This window comes from Lytechinus pictus, chromosome 3 (genome assembly GCF_037042905.1).
Source record: "Lytechinus pictus isolate F3 Inbred chromosome 3, Lp3.0, whole genome shotgun sequence".
Lineage (NCBI taxonomy): Eukaryota > Metazoa > Echinodermata > Echinoidea > Temnopleuroida > Toxopneustidae > Lytechinus > Lytechinus pictus.
In genome coordinates this window covers 44954719-44969274 of record NC_087247.1, presented here as the reverse complement: position 1 = coordinate 44969274, position 14556 = coordinate 44954719, and the positions used below count along the sequence as shown (strand labels likewise).

Here is a 14556-nt window from a genome sequence, read left to right as displayed (position 1 = left end):
ACCCGCATGATTTTTCAAGTAGTGAGAAGAAAAGAAAAGACTCTTTCAACAACTTTCAACACTTTTGAACATATCCACAAGCAACTGATCCCATAACAAAGGAGACACAGTTGGAAGCATATAATAATTACACATACATTCATAGATGTATTTCATATTCAAAATCATTGTACACGATAATTAGGCAATGTTGAGAGGTACATATGAATGTATGAAGTACAAAGCATAATTCATGTATGATAAAACAGAGCTATATATGATGTTTTAAGTTTAGACATGGTAAACAAAAAAATTACATCATTTATAAGATATGCCATTATAGGCTTCCAGTCTTTAAAACAAAAATCTGAAATTGCAGGGAAAGACATATAACATCAAGATTTCATGTCACAAGTTTTTCCAAGCAACTGTAGACAAAACATTTCTGTGCCATCTGTTTAGCAAATATGATTGGACTGTTTTTATTGTATTCAGGTGACAAAACAAGTCTCCTCAGCTTTGTTGCTGAGCTTTCCACTTGTGGGAAAATATACTACCAGTGCTTTGAAGCATTCTATCAATCACTACTAGCATAGCAATACTGCATGTCACTTTAATTTTCTTTTAATGAGTACTTCAATTCCTAATTTTAAAACTAATCTAATAAAAATTAAGATCCCCTTTCCTAAAAGTCCATTAGACTTTGAATTAATAGACGGAATTAATGACCATAAAGTTTAAAATTCAATCAAAATGGGGTGTAGAATTAGAAAATTACGGCATTGAACAAATTTGCTTGTTTTTAATTGTTATCTGCTCAACACAGGTGATAAGCAGAGAACTGCTGATTTCTTTTGCACATGTATGGATTTTATTACTTGGAAATATGGGATACATTTTTTCCCCCGTACTTCTTCTATGATGTAAGTATAGCATAGCAGCTTGGTTGACATTCCAAATACACAAAAATTGAAAAATTTGATTATGAATTTATAATTCACAAAAATTCTAAATTCCTTATTCCTTCTTTGAGTTTCCTCTATCTTTTCACATCAACTTCCTGTTGTGGTGGACTTGGCTTTCTCCACTGAAAGGTTATTCTTCATGTCATGAGCAAGTACAAATCCTTGTTAACTGTAATATAGAACATCCTGTCTTGATCACAAGACCCTGAGGATTATTGTGTCCCTACCCTCTCTGTTTATTGATACAGAGAGTACACCAGCTAGGCTATCAACTATAAGCCATAGTGTTATAATACATTCCCTGTGAGTCTGTAGACTGTAGACTATAAAGGTTGGCCAGTTGGATTCTGCTTTCTATGTTCAGAGGAAGGGATACCAACAATATTCCTCTACCATGTAAACATGTAAGTGTCTTCTCAAAACATAAGTTCAATATAAATCTTGATAAGTGCACTGTCATAAAGGCAACATAAATTTCTGGATAGATTGTAGATATGGTTCTGAGAGGTACTGATGTAATTCTTCTTGAGTTACCCACAGGTAGTCTTCTACAGCTGGCGAGTCTGTTTTCTTCTCAAATATTCCTGATACGTACTGGGCTTTGAAGAAAAATACCTGCATAGTATAAGAAATCAAAAGGATAAATCTGCTGCAATCAAATTCTTAATACTTATAGAATTCAATAAGAGTTCATGGGTCCACCCATGGTACATAGCCCCATACACTCTAACAGCTGCCTACAGGCAGAAAACATTTTGAAATTAAGACAATGTTTTATTGATTGATTATGGATCGCTGTTCGTGACTTGGAACAAGTGGAACGCCTCTGGCAGTCTCGCCTGCATTGGGCGATTCGATATAGCAGCAGTGCTAACTTTGAAAAAAGGCTATTAATATTAAATAATTATTCACAAAGAAAACACTCATATGATGATGAAATACTATGTCCATTGACCCAACATGCCCTTTGACCATGATCATGTGACTTAAGACGTGTGCAAAACAATAATTCATACTTAATTATGTCTATGTTTCATGAACTACATATGTAGAATCATTAACTTTCTAAGTTATGATGCCAATTTAACAAATACCCCCAACATGGCCAAAGTTCATTGACCCTAAATTACCTTTGACTTTGGTCATGTGACCTGAAACTCGCAAAGGGATACTTAATTGCTCTTATGTCTAAGTTTCATGAACTACATCGATAAGATTTCAAAGTTATGACGACAATTCCACAAATACCCCCAACGTGGTAAAAGTTTGTTGACCCTAAGTGACCTTTGACCTTAGTCATGTGACCTGAAACTCAGGCAGAATCTTATGTAATACACTATCACCCTTATGTCCCTAGTTTCATGAACTAGGTCCACATACTTTCTAAGTTATGACGACATTTCAAAAACTTAACCTTGGTTAAGGTTTTGATATTGATTCCCCCAACATGGTCTAGGATCATTGACCCTAAATGACTTTTGACCTTGGTCATATGACCTGAAACTCAGGCAGGATGTTCAGTAATACTTGATTACCCTTATGGACAAGTTTCATGAACTAGCTCTATATACTTTCTTAGTTATGATATTTCAAAAACTTAACCTTTGTTAAGATTTCAATGTTGACGACACCGCCGCCATCGGAAAAGCAGTGCCTAGTCTCGCTCTCCTATGCAGGCGAAACAAAAAAGAAATGCCATCATTTCTGCTTTCCTTTATTGGAATTAAATTCATATTCACAAAATGTTAACTAAATAGAAAGAGGGAGGTGTGATGGTCAAAGGGATTAAAAAAAGTTCCAGGTCCCACCTTGACACCTGCTTTTCCAGTTTGCTCTTGGACTGCCTTGGGGTAACGTTGCTTGTAGAAACCAACAGGTGCATTACCCATGAAGTGAGTCCTAAGAGCTCCTGAATCATCTGCATGGTCCCCAAGCACTCTCACAGCTGCCTACAGGAACAAAACAATTTAAAAGGTATACTGAATAATGCTCAATCACTTATGTGTATCGCTTTGATCAGTTTAGTTCTAACCTAATAATCATCCTAATCATGTTTAGCAGCAGAGACAACTATCTCATTAAGATATTATGGTAGACTGATAAAAGGGGCATTTACCCTAGATCATCATGTTTCATAGCAGACACAACTCTCTAATAATGACGTTATGGTAGACCGATCAAGAAGCTTTTGCTAAAAATCTCTTATCTGGATTATCTCAAACTAACATTGAAAGCAAAATAGTACTATCACATGTACATACATTTTTCATAGTCTCTCCTTCTGCTCTGTTGCCATATGGAAGCAGCCACACACTATCCTTTCCCATCTTGCATTTGACTATCAACACTAGTTTATTTGAGAGTTCACGATCCAGGGAATGTCTTTCGTCTCTCTCATCAGCTCCTAAGAATGATAGCATGAGATGACATTTCTAAATGTTAACATTTTCAAATTCATTCAAATGAATCAGCAAAACTGCTAATAATATACTATCATTACTTCATTTTAGCATGGGTATCATATTTTTTGTCCAATTTATACTTGTATATGTACATGCTCTAGGTTCAGTGCCAAATCCATTACATTTTGAAAGGGGACAAAATAAAAATCTTGTCTTCAGGGTGGTGTTTCATAAAGCCGTCTGTAAATTAAACATTACTTTATCATGACTTGAACGTGTTCTTCAGTTGTAAATCAGATTTTCAATACCTAATTATGATTTCCATCAGATAAAGTGAGATCCAACATTTCGTCAGCGTTCATCCGAACCGTCGTATCAGTCAATTTTGGTCCCAAAAAAAATTGATTTTGAGATTTTTGCAGAAGATGAAAGTACAAGTCCTATTTTATTCATAACTAAATTTCTAGACAGCAATTTATTTTAGTTTCTTAGATATGAGAAGATTTTCATGGCGATGCCGTACAAATTTTTAATAAAATGTGCAAATCCCATTGGAAACGTGTACAGTAGCAGAGCAATACAACGTTTTGACTGACCGCGTTTTGAATGCACGCGGTCAGCCAAACTGTCGTATTGGCCATCTGCACTGCATTGACTTTGCACGTGAAAAGCGATACAACGTTTTGACTGACCGCGCGCATTGAGATCACGGTCAGGGTTGTTGTATTCCCTATGGCGTTTTTGTACGGGGGAAATCTAAACCACTCAAACCGAAATTACAAGCATGTAGCTCTTTTGCGATATTTTCTCTGCCCCTTGGTTTTGTGTAGAAATAAGGATACCCTTGTCAAGCAATTGTCTTGGTCTTTCCAACCATGTATTTTTCTAGCAATGAATATGTTGTAAGGCTGGAGTGCTAAGTGTGAAAATTTTAGTAAACTTTGAAGTCAATTTTCTCTGAAATGGGTTTGCAACGTCGTATGTGTGATACAACGGTTCGGATGACCGCCAACAATTTGTACATTAAAATTCTTTTGTTAAAAGAGAATCCAACTTTGGTTATAAATAATTTGTATGAAAGGAGAGAAAATATGAAAAACAGAATGGTGGAAGTTAGACAGAAATCGAACAAGGATTAATAAAATTTGAATGACATGATCACCAAGATTATGTAAATCTCACTTGGCGAGTTGTTTGTAGTTGTAAGGACTATTATTCTCCCATTTATAGAGTACTTATGACCACTACAATTTTGTTATTGGCGTGGGCTTGACCGTTTACATGCAAAGTCACCCACTGGGATGACACAATACATATTAATCTAATACAGCTAAATATTCCAGCAATTGTAGGAATTCATTTGAATGTAACATTTTTTAATGGTGTATTGACGACTTATGTATTTAATTCCAAGTTATTTCAAGACTTTCATCATTGATGATTCCAAGAAATAAAAAGAATACAAAGACTGCCACAATTTGGGATGTGTATGGAATGTATAGCCATAGGTCACATCAGGTGATTCATTATTATCTGGCATTAGAGTTGTAGAATTGCTCTAACATCACAATCATGGTTTTTCTACAAGCCCTGACAGAGAATTATGAAGCAACTTCTGTTCATCTTGTAAGTGCAGACAGTTCTGTAATTATCTAAGGCCAAGGGGAAAGAAATACTGTGTGTAACTGTTACTGTAGTACCATTTTGAAATATAACCTACCTGTAAGTCTTGGTGCTACCTGAAATCCTGCTAACTCTTCTGTGGCTATATCCTCCAAGTCGAGGGCAGTCAAGAGATCTCCACCATCATCCTTTTCTTCTTCGTCTTGCTCTCCAGATTGCTTTTTAGCCATTCTCCTCCTGTTATAAGAATCAAATCGATAACGCATACAATTACTTGACATAAGTTATTTTTTCTTGGGGAGAAGTATCTTGGTCAACACTACAAATGCCCACATTTAGCTAAATTTTGAGAAAAATGGGAAGGTGGGAGACGTATGTACAAAGCAGAATGGCAGAGCTTGTTTTGAAAAAAAAAATAGATTTCTTGTTCATCTTTGAGACAATATATAAAAAAAATCCTTGCTTGGTGTGAATAATTGGAAACTAATCCACAGACACACAGTAAGTAGTATTGTTGCTTGCAAAGCCTGAACTACCAGTATTAAAGAGAAAGTAAATTATTAATATTGTATAAATTATAAGAACTATTGCACAAAAATGTGTCTGAGGCACACTAAAGGTGAATAGAACAACAGATGCCTGAATAATATTCTGCTAATAAAAATGTGAAATAACCTGATACAACAATAACACAATACTCTAGCGATATTTGCGTTGCAATAAGCAAACTATTAAACGTAAAGTAATGCATATTGGTACTGTATCAGCAAATTGTGACAAATATATTTCCTCGTAGTTGGGACTGAATGTCTTGTATGTAAATCCATATCTGAAATCAAACACAGAAACACTAGTCATACATGTGAGCACCGACTGTACAATATTTTTTGTTGCTTACTTGTCTGCTGCCACAGACAACTCGTGCTGGGATAGGGCACTCTTCTCCAACTCCACATTGTTGATCATGTCAATGTAGCGTTGTTCAATCCCATTCTCTTCTTGGCAGACAACCGGAAACCTCTCCAGGCACACTGCGCTTGCTAGTTGCCATGGTTTGCTTGACCCCAGGCCAGCTTGCTGGCTAAGACGGCATATTGAATGAATATTAAATGTAATTCTTTGGCTCCATAACTCTTTCACACCTGCAACAAGGAGTAAAAGTAGAAGAAAAAAATCAAAGCCTGTCTGAATTAATTATTTCTGTCTGTAAAGGTGCAAGAGTTTCTCGACCAGCCTTTACAGAAAATTTTGGTCGACATACTGTACTGGCACTGGCAATACACCAGTCCATACATGTACATATGGAACTCCTGCCAGGCCAGACTGGATACATAAGTTCAAAACAGGAAAGTTCCTGGAATCATGAATTGTTGACAGGAAGGTCCTTCACAATAATTGAGTAGATTGCTAAAGAATATTTTTTCTAAGTGGAAATTTCCATATGTTTTCCTCTCTTTATTTGAATTATTGGTGGGGGGGTGTAAGTCAAATTATAATTTGATGGGGGTGAGCCTCACAACAGTCAAAACCTTGAACAGGTTGTCTAAGACTCTGAAGAAACTGGCTACAAAAAGTCCAAGTCAAGTTTAAAATACAGGTGGGGAGCCCAGGTGAATGTGATCACAACTTCCTAATCTAAAATTAGATAATTTCCTAGCACGTATAAAATACAAAATAAATATTGAATGAGTGATGTCATCAGTTCCCTCATTTGCATACTGACGGGGATGTGCACATATAACTGTTTTGTGAAATTAAGCTTTAAAATGTCACAATTTTCTTATTTACATCCGATTTTGATGAATTTTTATATTGTTATGCTTGTTGGATTTTTCTCTTTTAATTCAAATCAATTGGGGTGGCCGGTGGGTGGACTTGTCCTTTATTAAATGGTATATAGGTGGTTACAGTAAACAAGTGAACCAGTAGTCAGTACTACTCTAACTTTAACAGTAGGCCAAAGCTAAAAAAAGGCTTCGGTCTCTGTTAAATTGGTGTTTTCGCCACACCCTAGGCCTAGCCAGGAGGCTTCTTGAGAGTAAAAATCATTTACTAACGTATGCTTACTTTCATTTACCTCGGGCGAATTTCGTGCAGGCTCCACTCCACTTCACTACCGCTACACTACGCTCTACCTACCCGAACTTCGGGACCATTAACCATTTTGGATATACCAAGTGACAAAGGTGGGATGAAATGATGGTTTATTGTCAAAATTACAGAAAAAAAATATAACGAAATATATAAATAGCTTAATATCTTACTCTACACCCGTATTTCACTCCGTGTCCATCCTCCGGTTATCCTCAAATAAAAGTCAAAATTGGTGATTTTGGGCCAGTATCAAATTCCTCACACATATTTTTCACGGCTGATTTTAAAACATTGTATGCAACGAACGTAGAGGGCAGCAACACACATCAGTGTTGCTATTAGGAAGGTCCACTCGATACGCCAGACAATGTTTTGAAATCGGCCGTGAATAATACTTGTGAGGAATTTGATACTGGCCCAAAATCACCAATTTTGAGGATAACCGGATGATGGACACGGAGTGAAATACGGGTGTAGAGTAAGATATTAAGCTATTTATATATTTCGTTATATTTTTTTTCTGTAATTTTTACAATTAACCATCATTTCATCCCACTCTTTGTCACTCGGTATATCCAAATAATGGTTCACGGTCCTGAACTGAAGTTCGGGTAGGTGAAGCGTAGTGTAGCGGTAGTGAAGTGGAGTGGAGCCTGCACGAACTTCGCCCGAGGTAACTTTCATTGAGAGTAACTGTAGTGTAAGCATACGTTAGTAAATGATTTTTACTCTCAAGAAGCCTCCTGGCTACCTAGGTCCTAATGGCAATGCCATGGCAAATCTTAGACCAAAAGCTTCGGTCTCTGTTATGTTGGTTGTTCAACTGAACTCCGTTGGCTTCACTCACCAAATACCAGAGACCGAAGTTCTAGCGCGATCTGTACAGGGGACTCAATGGCCATATGTTTGTGTATTAAGTTCGGTTAAAACAGGGCAGTGAAGTTGCGCGACAGCCGAGGTAAGTCACTGTTTTTGTTCCTTTTAACTTGATTTTCCCCGTTTTTTGGCAATTAATGCCGAGAGGGAATATTAATTTGCATTTCGGTCGCGTTAATTTTCAAAAGTTTGATTCATTAAATTTAAATAAAGACAAAAATTGAAGAGCCCCGACGGCGACGGGGGGATTTTGCATTGTAAGACTAAGTCCCCTAATGGTGGCTGCACCATAGCGAGCCGTCTGTGTATGAGGAGAAATTTAAAAAATAAAAAATATTAAAAAACTCCTCGAAGCAGACGGCTGCCAGCTGTCTAGGCTAATCTCTGCCTTCGGCTTCGCTTCGTCCTGCCCGGCCCGGCCCGGGGGAGCTCCCGAACTCGAGTCGAGTTAGCCCCGTGTGGAGACTGACGCGACTTCAGAATCAGAGAGAAGACAGTCGACAGACAATTCGGATGAGGAACACAACTGCTCGCTACACCTTCTTTTCACTTTCCACATCGTTCCAATTAGCTCAATCATTAGACATTAATGGTTACCTGAGAATGGCAAATACTTTCTAACGTTAGAGCCAAGTCTGCAACTTGACAGAAGAAGACCTCTTCCGAAATTTACAGCCGAAGCCATTACTCACGACGTTTGTGTCAAGTAATCTCGACCGATGACTGGTTCGGCCGGCCTAATGAAAATGTTCATATTTTCGCCCTAATCTCAAGGTAGCTCGTCCTAGTCTGAAACAGGCCTGTAGTACAGTCACATAGGCATATATCCCCTTGCTATCCTGAAATCTAAATGTGATTTTAAAAAAAGTGGATTCGCGAAAGATTACTGTGCCATGATTCTTCACGACATTTATAACATTTGGGGCAATTAAGCCCACCGAATAAAGAAAAAATAAGAGATAAGCCAGTATAGCTTCTAACAATTTCATCAAAATCGGATATAATTTAAAAAAATCACGGCATTTTAAATTTTCACTTATTTTCCACAAATCCGTAATAATGCACAACAACAAAGTTAAAGGCCTACGCAAATGAGAGTCGATGGTGTCACTCGCAGCAGGCCTATTATTTTCAGGGGGTGTAAGTTTCATTTTCATGAAACTCAAAAGCGAATTATAAGGAACAGTGCTTGTCATGGGGAAGCTTATGCATTTTCTACTATGGGTTCGCGTGCACACTTTTGGTGCATTTTTTTTTTGGGGGGGGGGGCGGGGGCAACTGCCCCCTCCCACCCTGTATACAGCCACGCATATAACTGTTCTGTGGTTTCATTGGCGAAATTTTAAACTGTAATAACTGTCTTATTTTACATCCGATTTTGATGAAATTTTCAGTGGTATACACTGTTAGAAAATTTATCAAGAAGTTCCTGCAGCATGAGTCTCGAGAACACCTGTAATCTTACCAGATTGCGTAATCTTACAGGAAATTGGTATTTGGTGTATGAAACCTTACAAATTTCTTTTAATAAAACACCCTTTTCCCCTTTTTAAACAGACCTGGGGCCCGTTGCAGAAATTAAGAGTTGCATTTAAACGCAAGTCAAAAAATCAATCGCAAGTCCCAAATGCGCGCTGTTGATTGGTTGAAAATCAAGTTGCGCATGATTTTAGAGTTGCGATTGATTGCAACTCTTTCTGCAACGGGCCCCAATTCTGTTAAATTGCAGAAAATTCCTGTTATATGAATTTACAGAATGATTCTGTCAGTATGGCTCATTCTGCAAAATCTTCTTTTTTCTGTAAAATCACGTTTTTTTAACAGTGTATTCCCGGGGGGGGGGGGCACTCAGTATATAATGCATAGTGGGTATGTGCCGCGGAGGGGACCCCCATTTTTACACTCAAATTTCCGTTCCAAGGCATAGCATTTTTGTCTTATTGAGAAAAAGAACAAAGAAAGCCGCTCCAAAGCATAGCATTTTCTTCTTATCGAGAAAAAAAGAAGAAAGAAATCCGCTCCAAGGCTTCACATATTTTCCGTTACGCCGTTTCGGCCGTGTTGATCTGCTATGGTGTTAGGGGATTAGTAGGGATTAGTAGTAATTAAGCACACAACATCACATGACCCATCGGCGGGAGGAACAAACACAAGACCAGTCAGCTGTACAACACACACACTACACACGCCATTCATCATTCCATACCCAACCCCCGGTCGTAGCGGACCTGTCACAGTGCCTGGATAAGAATAAGGTAAGGCTTTCTCCCGGTGTGAAGTTTATATGTGTATAGCGAGTGTATTATTATTTATGTTATCGGCCCACCTCTTTACTGGCGACGAGGATTAAAGCGATTTTTATTTTATTTTCGGCAAAACATTTTCTTTACTTCGCCACAGCCAACGCCGTTGCAGAATCTGCGTTGGCCGTGGCCGAATATAAAAAAGCCGCCGCCATCTTGAAAATTTTAGGCTTTTTATTAATTTGAGCTGTTTGACTCTGTTTCGTCCATTATAGTAAATAAAACAAAAAGTAACATATTATTTTAGTTTGAGATTTTATTTTTTGGTGGAAAAAGTTTGATTTTTAGTTCCGTAAATATACTCTATTTTTTTACCGATCGGCACTGCCGTGCTGGCCTTGAAGGAATTCAGCGGCTAGCTCGACAGGAGCTAATCGGATTTTTTTGGACAAAACATTATACGTTGTACTATTTTAGGGTATATATCCACACATTTTGTTTGTTCATATATTTAAATGAAATCTTCCCTCGTAGGATAATTTTTTCTGGCCACCGAGAGTGATTGACTTTTGATGATTTTTTGATTGTGTTTGACGTGTGTACTGATTGGGTTGGTGTTGTGAATTTGCGACGTGAGTGAGCTGAGCTGTGTACCGTATGTGGTGTGAATGTATTGCTGAATATTATTGATGTTGTGAGTTGATTATTTTATTACAAGCCTGAATTTGCTTTTCTCCTTTGACCGCCGCGCTGCTGCTGCTGCTGCTGTTAGTATTTTTTTTGTAAATATATTTCTGGGTGTTTTTTGGAGAAAACACCAGAAATTTGCTGCTGCTGCTGTTAATTGTTAGGAATTTATTATTTTTGGTCACGCGTCTCAGGAGATAAGGAAATTCAGTCTTCATCATCATCATCATCGTTGTACGGAAGAAGTAGGTAGTCCTGTAGTGCTTCCGATCATTCCTTCGAAGATTCTTAAACTGGTCTTTAAAACAACTAAACGTGTGTGGAGGGCGGATATTTATGGGAGAATTTGGTGCATGGAGGACCAGTGTTTGTCCAGTCTAGTTTTGAAAATGTTTAAAGTGGATGCCGAGATTACAGAAGAAGGAAGACTGTTCCAGGAGTCAATCACTCTCTGACTAAAGCTGTTTTTCCTTAGCGATGAGTTGCTTCTATATTTGTACAGCTTCATGTGATGACCTCGAGTGATACTTTGGCCCATGGGTGTGAAGAAGAGATCTGGATCAAAGTCTACCAGTCCATTCATAATTCTATAAACTTCAATCATATCACCTCTGATTCTTCTGTAATGTAGAGAGAACATGTTGAGTTCCTTCAGTCTTGTTTCATAAGTTAGATGCTTCAGTTCAGGCACTAGCTTGGTGGCTCTTCTCTGGATCTTCTCTATCTTGATGGCATCCAATTTGAATCTTGGATACCATATAACATTGCAGTATTCAAGTAGAGGACGAACTAGTGACTTAAACAGGACAGGTAACGTTTCTCTAGATAGGTATGTAAATGTTCTCTTTATGAGTCCCAGCATCTGGTTAGCTCGATTTACTGCTTGAGCTACATGTGCATGATAGTTAAGTTCATTATCAACGAGTACTCCTAGGTCTCTCTCAGCCTTGGTCTCTTCAAGTATCTGGTCGTCGATGTAGTATGTAGAGTTATTGTTGTTGCGACCCATGTGCATAACTTTACATTTGGACAGATTGAAGTTAAGGAGCCAGGAGTTTGCCCATTTTGTGGCTTCATACAGATCTTTTTGTAGTGATAGATGTTGGCTATTTGAAAATACCTCTCCATAAATCTTGGTATCGTCAGCATAGATCTGAATGTCATTGAAAACTCTGTACGGAAGATCATTGACATAGAGGATGAAAAGCTGGGGCCCGAGGATGCTACCTTGCGCTACTCCACTGACTACCTGAGACCAGTCAGAATACTCTCCTCTTAGGGCGACTCTCTGGATTCTTCCTACAAGAAAGGCCTCAATCCATTTCAAGACATGACCATCTATTCCGTATGCTTTCAATTTCATGAGTAAGCGTTGATGAGGGACTGTGTCAAAAGCTTTTCTAACATCAAGGTACAGTATATCAATCGGTCTTCCATGGTCAAGGAGATCAGTCCATTTTTCCATTTGAACCATTAGTTGAGTGCAACAGGATCTGCCTGGAGTAAAACCATGCTGAGCATTGTGAAGGAGACTGTTATCCTTGACATGATCCATTATCTCCTCTTTTACAAGAGATTCCATTACCTTGCAGACCATAGAAGTTAGACTTATAGGTCTATAGTTTGTTGCTTTTTGTCTACTGCCCTTTTTGTGAATAGGCACGATGTTGGCTTTCTTCCAGTCTAATGGCAAATACCCTTCTCCCATGGACAAGTTGAATATGGATGTAAGAGGGTAACTGATCTCTCTAGCCAACTCTTTCAATACTCGAGGATGAATACCATCAGGTCCAGCCGACTTATTTGGATTTAGAGAAAGAAGTTGTTTTTCCACTTTCTCTTGTGTGAAGTTGATGGAACCCAAAGTAGATCCCTCATGACTCCACTCTGGTGTCATAACATTTGAGTCATCTTCTTTCGTAAAGACCTTTGAAAAAGCTTCATTAAGTGCCGACACAATATCCTCACTTTTGTATAATTTCTCTCCATTATCTAACACAAGGGATCCAATTCCTTTGTTCAGTTTGACTTTAGAGTTTACATATCGCCAGAAGTCTTTCGGATTACTTTTTGCGTTCTTTGCTAAGTCTTTTTCAAAGGTAATCCTGAGAGTACGTGTCAATTTCCGTAACGAGTTACTGATTTCTCTATAATATCTGAAATCCTCATGACTCAGCGTGCTTTTGTAACGTTTCCATGCTCTATTTTTCCTTTTGCTTAATGCATTTGATCTTTTAGTTGTATAAACTTTTCGCTTCCTTTTGTTGGTCATGCGGGATTTAGGTATACATTCCTCTATGTGTCTATGAATAGTATCTGAAAAGACATTCCATGAATCTTTGCAGTCCAAATCTACGAGGAGATCATCCCAGTCAATCTTGGACATATTAGCTCTCATTTGATCATAGTTCCCTTTGTTGAAAAGCAAAGACTTAGAGGATAGTAGCTTTCTATCACCAATGTCAATATCCACATTGAAGTGTAAGGTGCAATGATCACTTTTTCCGAGGGGAGGTCCGCACACAATATCAGATATTGTTTCAGCTTTGTTTGAAATAACCAGGTCCAGGGTGTTACTGTGTTGGGCAACCCTATATCTCGTTGGCGAGTCAACTAATTGTGTAAAAAACAAATCCTGCAAACATTCAGCAAATTTAGAGGCTGCTGGGTTACATTGGTTTCTAGTCGAACTCGTTTGCCAGTTAATTTCAGGATAGTTAAAATCTCCAGCTATAACTAGAATATTACATGAATTTAGCGCCGAGATCATAGATTCCAATTTTTCAAACACGCTGATTAGTTTATCATTGTTCTCTTGGAAACTGGACGGGCTCCTGTACACGCAAATGAAATATATACTGGATTGCTCACCAAAGTCAATACGGCATCCAACAATCTCTTTGAAGTTTGTATCAAAATCCATCTCTGTTACATTAAATGACTGTTTCGAATAGACTGCAATCCCTCTGATATTATCAATAATTTTTTTGTTGCTGCTGCTGTTGCTGTGCTGTTGTATTGTTACTGCTGCTGCTGTATTGAATATTTTGCTGCTGTTGCTGTGTAATTGAATTGTTGCTGCTGCTGTTGTATAATATATTTTGTTGCTGCTGCTGCCGTTGAGTGAATGCTGTGAGCTGTGCTGCTGACATTTGTATTAAATTCATATTCAATCAATTAATTATAAATTGTATAATTAAATAAATTTTGTATATATTTAGATAAATTGTACTTGTAAATATTAACTTTTGTTCAAAAAAAAAAAAAAAAAAAAAAATAATAAGAATTTCTTTATTTGAAATTATTTCTATATATTTTTCATATCTTTCTTTGAACAAGTGAGCGTTCGATTGTTTGCATTTTTTCTTTTCTTTCCTAAGAATTAAATCATACAGGAATTTTATTTTTTAGGCAAGGTAGCCTCTGGATTTTAATTTGATTACATTCTCAGGATATTGTGAGGTTAGTTCTGTTTATTCTCTTTCATTTTTTTTTCAAAAAGTTAATTTTGTCCCAGATTTATTTTGATTTTATCCGCAAGACAAAGTCTGCAGGATAATTTTTGGTTAATTACAGTTCAATTTTGGAATTTAATTTTTGTTACTGATTAATTTCTACATCAAGATGGCGAGCAACATACCAAGAATCAAAATCAACTTGTGTTCGTCTGAGGAATTGATGAGTCTG

At 37.6% G+C, this 14556-nt stretch overlaps 1 protein-coding gene across 1 annotated transcript; it reads right to left on the bottom strand.

Moving 5' to 3' along the window:
- Window positions 1-127: 127 nt before the first annotated feature.
- LOC129257165 (large ribosomal subunit protein mL46-like) lies at window positions 128-8664 on the bottom strand. The gene is made up of 6 exons (XM_054895433.2): window positions 8537-8664; window positions 5868-6111; window positions 5067-5206; window positions 3206-3348; window positions 2753-2893; window positions 128-1559 (listed from the first exon to the last, which is right to left on the bottom strand). The coding sequence occupies exons 1-6, from the start codon at window positions 8622-8624 to the stop codon at window positions 1401-1403; spliced, it is 915 nt and encodes a 304-aa protein (XP_054751408.2). The 5' UTR covers window positions 8625-8664; the 3' UTR covers window positions 128-1400.
- Between the last annotated feature and the right edge of the window lie 5892 nt (window positions 8665-14556).

What these genes read in the sequence shown, in the direction of transcription:
- LOC129257165 (XM_054895433.2), bottom strand. Translation starts at nt 8,624, where the DNA reads ATGGCTTCGGCTGTAAATTTCGGAAGAGGTCTTCTTCTGTCAAGTTGC. An exon ending in GGTAGCACCAAGACTTACAG is followed by an intron (nt 3,349 to 5,066) that starts GTAGGTTATATT and finishes TATCATTCTTAG; the next exon opens with GAGCTGATGAGAGAGACGAA. An exon ending in CTGGAAAAGCAGGTGTCAAG is followed by an intron (nt 1,560 to 2,752) that starts GTGGGACCTGGA and finishes TATACTATGCAG; the next exon opens with GTATTTTTCTTCAAAGCCCA.